Source organism: Thunnus maccoyii, chromosome 13 (genome assembly GCF_910596095.1).
Source record: "Thunnus maccoyii chromosome 13, fThuMac1.1, whole genome shotgun sequence".
In the NCBI taxonomy this organism is placed as follows: Eukaryota; Metazoa; Chordata; class Actinopteri; order Scombriformes; family Scombridae; genus Thunnus; species Thunnus maccoyii.
In genome coordinates, this window is record NC_056545.1 from 27,973,963 (window position 1) to 27,983,551 (window position 9,589).

At 37.2% G+C, this 9,589-nt stretch overlaps 1 protein-coding gene across 1 annotated transcript; it reads right to left on the minus strand.

Annotated features, from left to right (window-relative positions):
* Positions 1-264: 264 nt before the first annotated feature.
* LOC121910900 (collagenase 3-like) lies at positions 265-3,351 on the minus strand. The gene is made up of 10 exons (XM_042432284.1): positions 2,866-3,351; positions 2,376-2,617; positions 2,132-2,280; positions 1,785-1,913; positions 1,485-1,646; positions 1,244-1,373; positions 998-1,131; positions 727-886; positions 506-609; positions 265-374 (listed from the first exon to the last, which is right to left on the minus strand). Exons 1-10 carry the CDS (start codon positions 2,962-2,964, stop codon positions 265-267), a joined length of 1,419 nt encoding a protein of 472 aa, XP_042288218.1. The 5' UTR covers positions 2,965-3,351.
* Positions 3,352-9,589: the final 6,238 nt, after the last annotated feature.

The window sequence follows — 9,589 nt, forward strand, 5'->3', positions numbered from 1 at the left end:
AGCAACATTTTGAAAAAGAATTACAAATAAAATACAATAAATTAGAATTAAATTAACTTTGAATAAGTAAAAAAATAAGCAATGGCTGGTGCTGCAAAAATGCAATTTCATTAAAGTATTTTAAAAAAAAGTGTAAGGTGCTGTTTATAAGAAGGGGCATATATCCAGTATATACCCTTAATTCTGTAACAATATAATTAGATATTATAGAATATGTTATTACAAGTTATGTAAACTTTTTAACAACTTCTGTTGTCATCTGGTCTAGAAGTTAGTGCAACGCAAGAAGTAGCTGTTTTCCAGCACACGGAACAACCTGCCACTCGCCATGCTGTACTCAAACATTTGGGGTCCACTGTAGAGATAAGTGAAACCTGGAGAACAGAGAATCAGTGTTAGTGTCTGTGTTTGATAAAGACTGGAAGGATTCACAGTAACTGTATACATTCTCTCATTTCAATAGTCCTGATTTGGAAAACTCAGATCAGCCTTGAATGCTACTCACCTCTGTACTGGAGAGCTGCCGTCACCTTGCTGGTCATGCCAGAGAAGGTCTCATCAACACGTTTGGGGAATCCCTCGTCCATAGTCTGTTTGGTCTCATCATAACTACAGACACACAGACAAGAATTAGACCGATTCACTATTTGTACACCATCATGTAAACTATCGTCACATCTAAACCAGTCACCTGAATTGATTTCAGATCACGTCATTTGAACACACCTGTAGTAATATCTGCCCACAAAGAACAGAGTCTTGCGAGAGTCCACGTCATACATAACAGCATCGATTTTCTTCACACTTTTGGGCAGACCAAAACTGGAAATTGTTTTAGGATAGCCAGGTACAAGGTCATAGCCACTGAAAGCCCACACTTTACGATCTGTAAGGAGATTCAAAGAAAATACTTTTTAGTAAACATGTAAGGGTTAATAATGTACACTTGAAAATAGTGTCAGATTAGGAGTTTTAGGTAGATTAAGAGAACACATACTTTTAAAGAGTAGGACATTGTCTGATTGTTTGCTCTCATAAGCAGCGTCGATGTTGACAGGGGCATTAGGCCAGAAGTTTGTGATGAGACTTTGCTGAGGTGTATCGCTCTGAGGGTAGCTACGCCAGAAGAAGCTGAGAACACACAAGAACACAAATGAGTTCATAAACCTGCTCTTGTGTGAAGAGAAAACACTCAGAATGGACTTCAGTATTCAGATATTTGAGCATTCTATGTCTGCGATACCTGTCTTTGAAGAAGTACATCTCTCCTCGCAGGGTGGCCACAGCGTCCAATACCATGGTAGAATCACAGGCATCAGGGGTGGTGGGAGGCTGAGGTTCAGGCTGGACTGGATCCTTATCAGGGTTTGGACCTGGAGGTTGAATAAAGTCAGAGTAATGTTATGTTCAGGAGTTCCTCAGAGATTTAGGCTGAGTGCTATTTGTGTAAACAGGCAGCTATGAATCGGTCAGTTAGTACTAACCATAGAGAGACTGGATGCCGTTGACATCATCCCGGGGGAGAACAAAGGTGTCAGGGTTTCCGTATGAGTAGTTGGGATACATGAGAGCACCAGGATCTGTAGAGTGAGACAAGCCCAGGGAGTGGCCAAACTCATGGGCAGCTACCATGAACAGGACGTATCCTACAGCAGAAAAGACAGAATTACAAGTCATATACAGATCCTCTCAATGAGGAGCATACAATATATCATGTATATGAAAATATACACTGAGTAGTTAAGAAGTAAAATCAGACACTATGCTGGGCATAAATAACTCACCAGAGTTTGAGCGGAAGGTGAAGGTCTCATCATCATCAAAATGAGCATCTCCTCCAATGCCAGGGGCTGGGGCGAAGGCATGGGCAAGAGTGCCATCAGGGCCATCAAAGGGGTAAAAATCACCATGTGCTGTTAAAAGAAGCATATTTATGTCAGGTTTGGCAAACTGGATAGAATTACAGGCCATTACATGAATTACTGTTAAAAAAAATTGCAAATCAGAACTTCAAGACACAGAAACAGCATGTAGTTAAAGCCAAGAATCTTAAGAACATCACAACTAATAAACTGAGCATAGAGAAAGTGTATAAGTGGGACATACACAGGAAATGTTGTTTAGTACTCACATCGGCGGCCAAAGGAGATCATGATGTCAGCTATGCCGCTGTAGATTCTTGTGAATCTCAGAGGAGTGACTTTGGCCCAAACCTGCAGTGCTTTCTCTATGGAGTCATCTACCTCTGCCACAGACATGTCAGGTGTGTAGTTCTCAATCCTGTAAGACAGAAAAATATAGAATATACTTCAATAATTTATCACATGCAATGCCTAAGGTTAGTCTCTCACACATTCTCTCTTTAGATCATTCACCTGTACGTAAGACTGTTTTTCTGCCACTTATTTCCAAAGGTGGAGAAACGAGCAGAGTCCACATCCGGAACGCCACAGCGGGGCTTTTTCATCATCGCCATGGTGTCAGCATCCAGCGTCCCGGTGATCTGGAGACCAAAGAATCGTCGCATCTCAGTCAGCTTCTTGACCGCTGGGCTGATCCCCCGTCTGATAGTTGGACCGCTCTCCTCAGTTAGGTTGAAGAATTTCTTCAGGTAGCTCTGTGAGAGAAAATCAAAGTTACATACTTAAATATGCATCATCTGCAGAATATACTAATATACTCCATGCAGGAAGAAAAGATCTGTTAATATTTTAACAGCAGGGATCAAGCAGGTACTGTGGTGAAATTCTTCATGTGTCTATAACAACGTAACATCAGAATTCAGAGAACAAAGTTTTCAAATGCACAACTTTAGTACAACATAGTGAGAATACATGCATAAAAAGGCAAAGCAAGAACACCTACCTCTGCAAATTGCTCATCTTGAACAGTAACCTGTGATATTGGCACGCAGTGAACTGCGACCGCCAGGCTTAGTAGAATGCTGAGATTGATTGTCTTCATGTTTCCTCGTTGTAGGCAACTTGTGTTTCTGTGCTGGAGGCAGCTGTTATATAGGCTGTAGACTGGGTGGGTTGAGCAACCACCTTCTTGAGTTAGTGACTCAGGAAATATCGATAGAGGAACCAAAAATTTTCCCAGAGTAAGACTAATTATGATGACATAACACGTTTATTGTAGTGGTACATGTAACAGAACATGCTTTGGAAGGTTCCCACAGAATAAGAGATTAGATCAATCTCATGATTCTGCCACAAATGTACTAGTTTTAGTTTTAAAATAAATGTGTTTTATTTGTCAGTTTTAAGTTTCCCAACAGTTGTATGAAAAAGATTGACTCTGTTCCTGCTTAGGGTATCTTAAAATACTTTTCACACACACACACACACACACACACACACAAATCATATATACCAACATAAGATAAACATGTTGAAATTTTAAAGCTGTATTTGGATCTGGATCCAAACACAGTGAAACAGTGAAGAAACTCCAAGGATACATGTCCTATTTTTTTTCAAATAACTGTAGTATTTCATATTAATTTGCATAAAAACTTTAAGAAACCCTCAACATGCCCAGTCTCCATCTGCTGAGGAAGATTATGTGATATGATAGAAAACTCCAGAACAGCAACTAAATGGACCTTGAGGTGAAATTGAGTTGTCAAAATTAAAAAATGTCCCTGAATGAATGTGCAAATGGACATGTTATTCACATTTATGTTTGACAATCTATTGTACCTGATATTCTTTAGTCCATCCTCAGATTTTTACAAAAAAAGTCTTTCATTAATGGTCTGACCTACAAATTGTGTGTTTCTCTGTGAGCAAACACAGATTCAAATTCAAAGTATCTGAGTATCATCGGGGCAACTGGGATTTCTGCATTTTAGGGAATGTTGACTTAAAGTAGTTTTATGTTTTTCTTTTTTTAACAGGAACTGATTTCTGTCATTCTGTTGATTTTTTTTTAGAACTTTATTTACTTTATTTATATAATTTAATTTAATGAAAGCTTTCTGTTATCATGCTGTGCACAGAACCTTTATATATAACACCTTTGATGAAACTGAAGGCAGAAAAGAAGATGATGTAACTACCCTCATATATATATGTATATATACATATATATATACACACATATACACGTCTGTGTGTGTGTGTGTGTTTGTATATATGTATACATATATATATGTGTGTGTGTGTATATACATTTCACACAAAGAAAACACGGTAGTGCCTTGTCTCTATGTTTTCCTGCTGGTAGGATACAATAAATGTGCACTTTTTGGGGAGGAATGGTTAACCACAGTGCCTACTCTGTCTTATGACACCAACAAAGTCATCCTGATTACACACACAGAAGACGACAATTAGCCAAGGTAGTGACATCAAACCCTGCTGTTTTACACAGGAATTTTATATGTTATTATAGCACTACCAAAGGAGGAAGTAGTCTGGTCTGGTCTCTAGTATGCACCACAACAAATACTGCTATTGCATGGTAATATGAGCATATTTCAAGAGAATTGGAACTATGGGTGTAGTGTAGTTAATGCATAATTAATTGGGCAAATATTTAGATGACAAACAAACTGGGTTATTGACATGATAAGACCTGCTGAATCAGAATATGACATGTCTTTCTCTTCCTTTCTTCTCAAAGTGTAACACTGATGCAGCTTCTTTTTGGAAGAATATTAAAACTCAAAAAGAATTATTCAACTTCACTAACTATGCAGATAATGTATGAACTGGTCTCACCTCAAACATAGTTGACATAACTACAGCTTTCGACACCATTTTATCACTGCTGGACACTTATTTGATAGGTTTCAAGTTTCCACCACAACCTCCCTGTGTCTGCATGGGGAGCCCTACCTGCTGTGTTCACTGCCACAATCCAGTTCTTCTTTTGGGCCTATCACCAATTCTGAAGTATTTCATGTACTTGATTAGTTTAAACTTCAGACAGTCAACAGGAGCTGACAATCTAGATACTACGTATAGCACTGTAAGATGAGATTTATTTTTGTTAAGAATTATTTTGAAGACTATCTTATTTTAGCATTGTTTCAATGTTTTACATGAGTTGATTAATGGTTCATGATTTGTTAAATTGTTACAATCTTTATATTTTTATGTAAATTAGGAACTATATCACAATATGTAGCTTGTCTGTAGTGTTTAGGATAGTTTAGATTGGGCGGAGTGATAAACCGCACAGTGAAGTGATGTATCAATAGTGTGTATGTATTAGTCAGACACCAATGTGTCCCTAAACTAACTGAGGTTACAGTATCTCCTACAGTTCCAGTTCCTGCCATGTCAGAGATGGTCATCACTGCTAAACTGGATGGATCACTTAAAGGACTGGTACTTAATGGCAGGTGTGTTTGAACCATGCTACACTGACCAGTCATCTACTGGTTTTGCATGGACCGTGGCAAAAGCTGAACAAGGTTTCATCTATGTCAAAGCAGCTAACCCCTCCAGTGAGGAGTTACATTGTGGCACACAGATAGAGACTTTTCATGCCAGAAAATTGTGTACATTTTAAAGTTAAATGAATCAATCTGGTGCACTTTCAGAGCAAAATTAAGAGACTAGACCTATGAAGAACTTTGTGCTCTTGTAAACAATTTAATCATAAACACATTGGTTGGTTATATTTGTCATGTCACCACCATTCATATCTATACAACTATTATAACTATTTTCTGACATTGTTTTGTGTTCACTACTTTCTGCTGAAAACAGGAGAACAAAAAATGAGAGCTGCAACGATTAATCGATTAGTTGACTGACGGAATATCAATCGGCATCTATTTTGATGACCAAATAACTTTTTAAGGAAAAATGACATTACATTAGCGTGAAAAATGTTTCGGCAAGATGTTGATGAGCACTGATCTCATAATGTGGGGTTTGTTCCCAACGTTATTAAAGAGTTATTTTTTAATTCATTTGCATTTGCTTTGCGTCGGGTTCTGCATCACTCTGTTGAGGTTCATTTCACAATAATGACCCACTCGCTGTACATTGTCCCTTAAATATTTTTATATATTTGTATAATTTTTTACTTTATACTTTTAAGGTGTTTACATTTACCTTATTTCATTTATCGTATTTCTTTAATTTTAAACTATGTGTTTTTATAGTCCACACCCTTCCTCTTCAGTCTGTAAAGTCTGGATTATGATTATTACAACTGCTGATGATATTAACATACCACTTGTTTAATCCAGATAAGAAGTGCTGCTTGACTACTTAATAGCCTTAACTTTTGTAAACGAGTTCAATTTTTTTAAAATTATTTATTTGTCATTATTAATGTTAGACAATAAAGGTTCTGCACAATAGGAGACCATGAACAGTCATGTGTATGCATGTAGCCTATTAATTTATATTTTAGCCTACTATTAGGCCATTATTAATGCATATTAAAAAATCTGTGTGCTGTGCATGCACATTAACTACACATTGTGGCAACCTCTACATATCCCACTCCTATTGCCCCCACAGTTAAAAATATCTAGAACCGCCTCTGACCAAATTCTGTGCCTGCAAAAGTATTGACATTTCCATCAAGCTCAGCTGCACATTGTATTTAGTGCTGATTAGCAAATGTTAGCATGCCATCATGCTAAACTAACATATTCAACATGGTAAACATTATACCTACTTAAGTCTCAATAGGTATTACAGTATACGGTATTGTAGCTAAGCATTTGCATAATGTAATTATTAGCAGTTGTATCTCTATGTTTCTTGTGTAGTACTACATATTTCCACATCTCTATGATGAAAAGTTACTCTACACTACTGCACTGCACTACTGACTGCTAGTAACTTTGTTCGTCATACATTATACGCTAAAAAACAAATGTCAGTCTTGTTGAGAAAATGCGCAAGCCACATCATGTCACTATCAGTACTCTTTTGGTTTAGCAAAATAACAACAAAACATACTTAAAAATGTACGTAAACAACTTTTATTTGTTAACTCAAGGAGCCAATTTATTTTCACAGTTTTTACATGCATACATTCATATGTGTTGTCACAGTGGTGTTCAAATCTATGCAGACATGCAATTATGAAAATGATAAAAAATAATTTATGAGTTTTAAGTTACACAAAATGAATGCATCAACAACATAGCAACAGCAACATTTTGAAAAAGAATTACAAATAAAATACAATAAATTAGAATTAAATTAACTTTGAATAAGTAAAAAAATAAGCAATGGCTGGTGCTGCAAAAATGCAATTTCATTAAAGTATTTTTTAAAAAAGTGTAAGGTGCTGTTTATAAGAAGGGGCATATATCCAGTATATACCCTTAATTCTGTAACAATATAATTAGATATTATAGAATATGTTATTACAAGTTATGTAAACTTTTTAACAACTTCTGTTGTCATCTGGTCTAGAAGTTAGTGCAACGCAAGAAGTAGCTGTTTTCCAGCACACGGAACAACCTGCCGCTCCTCATGCTGTACTCAAACATTTGGGGTCCACTGTAGAGATAAGTGAAACCTGGAGAACAGAGAATCAGTGTTAGTGTCTGTGTTTGATAAAGACTGGAAGGATTCACAGTAACTGTAAACATTCTCTCATTTCAACAGTCCTGATTTGGAAAATTCAGATCAGCCTTGAACGCTACTCACCTCTGTACTGGAGAGCTGCCGTCACCTTGCCGGTCATGCCAGAGAAGGTCTCATCAACACGTTTGGGGAATCCCTCGTCCATAGCCTGTTTGGTCTCATCATAACTACAGACACACAGACAAGAATTAGACCGATTCACTATTTGTACACCATCTTGTAAACCACTGTCACGTCTAAATCAGTCACCTGAATTGATTTCAGATCACGTCATTTGAACACACCTGTAGTAATCTCTGCCCACAAAGAACAGAGTCTTGCGAGAATCCACGTCATACATAGCAGCATCGATTTTCTCCACAGTTATGGGCAGACCAAAACTGGAAATTGTTTTAGGATGCTACATACATACATACATACCTATATATATATATATATATATATATATATATATATATATATATATATATATATATCACCCTGGGATCCACATTTTCCCATGGTCATTAAGTCGCGACCCACTTTTATAGAATTCAAACAAAGCAAATTTACTTTTCAAAAATATCCTCCAAAAACACAGATATGTCTTTTTTTTTTAACATAAATACATATATTTACATGTACAAAGTGCATTTCAGAGCACATTATTAAGAAACTGAGGAGGACCATGACAACTGCATGTACACTAAAATAAATATGAAAACTGCAAAAAATAAATAAGGCCACAAAATTAGATATTTTCACTTACATGTGTATGTATGTGTGGGGTTTCATGGCCTTTGCAATGTGGTGAGCTACGTGGTAAGACGCCCGGAGAGCTTGTTCTTGTTTGGAGCAAGACGCTGTCAGACTCCATCGACTTTTCTTTGCATGCGGGATGTTTTGATTCTACATAGCGCTTCACTTTGGATGGTTTCATACTCTCAGTTGCAAGCACTTCACTACATATCACACACTGGGGTTTCTGTCCTTTTTTATCCTCAATGTACGAAAATCCACATTTTAAACACTCCGGGTCATATTTGCACTTCGCCATCTTGCCTCCAAACATCAACACAAATTTAAATACATGCCTGTCAAAATATTTTCGTTTCAAAATAAAAGACAAGTCCAACATCAGATGCGCATTAAATATTATTTATTTATTTTTGACCAGCTGTCCGCAACCCACCCAGAACGGGTCCATGACCCACTTTTGGGTCATGACCCACCAGTTGAGAATCACCGGTCTAGAATGTACAACAACAAATACTGCTATTGCATGGCAATATGAGCATCTTTCATGAGAATTGGACCTATGCGTACAATGTAGTTAATGCATCATTAATTGGGCAAATATTTAGATGACAAACAAACTGGGTTATTGACATGATAAGACCAGTCAACAGGAGCCAACAATTTATTTTTGTTAAGAACTATTTTGAAGATCTTATTTTGGCATAGTTTCAATGTTTTGCATGAGTTGATTAATGGTTCGTGATTTGTTAAATATATTCTTTATATGTTTATGTAAATTAGGAACTATATCAAAACAGCTCACCCCTACAGTGAGGAGTTACATTGTGGCACACAGATAGGAACTTTTCATGCCAGAAAACTGTGTACATTTTAAAGTTAAATGCATCAATCTGGTGCACTTTGAGAGCAAAATTAAGAGGTTAGATCTATGAAGAACTTTGTGCTCTTGTAAACAATTTAATCATAAACACATTTGTTGTATAGATATGAATGGTGATGACATGTCCGACTGCAGCTCTGCAGCTCTGCTCCAGCAGCAGACCTGTCAGCTGAACCTGTCGGCTGCAACGCAGCTCCACCAAAACTGGGATTTAGGCTGCACGGCAGACAAGTCCTGTCAGCTGAAGCTTTCCGCTACAGAGCAGTGGCCGACCTTCATTGCAACCGACAGTCTGTCCTGTCTGTCAGCTGATAGACAGTTTTTAAAAAAGATTTTGCCAGCTGATAACTGCAGGAACAGGCAGCTGGAGAGGTGAAGAGCTACATGAACAGGCACATTT

What these genes read in the sequence shown, in the direction of transcription:
- LOC121910900 (XM_042432284.1), bottom strand. Translation starts at nt 2,964, where the DNA reads ATGAAGACAATCAATCTCAGCATTCTACTAAGCCTGGCGGTCGCAGTT. An exon ending in CACCTTCCGCTCAAACTCTG is followed by an intron (nt 1,647 to 1,784) that starts GTGAGTTATTTA and finishes TTTCTGCTGTAG; the next exon opens with GATACGTCCTGTTCATGGTA. An exon ending in CGGCATCCAGTCTCTCTATG is followed by an intron (nt 1,374 to 1,484) that starts GTTAGTACTAAC and finishes TTCAACCTCCAG; the next exon opens with GTCCAAACCCTGATAAGGAT.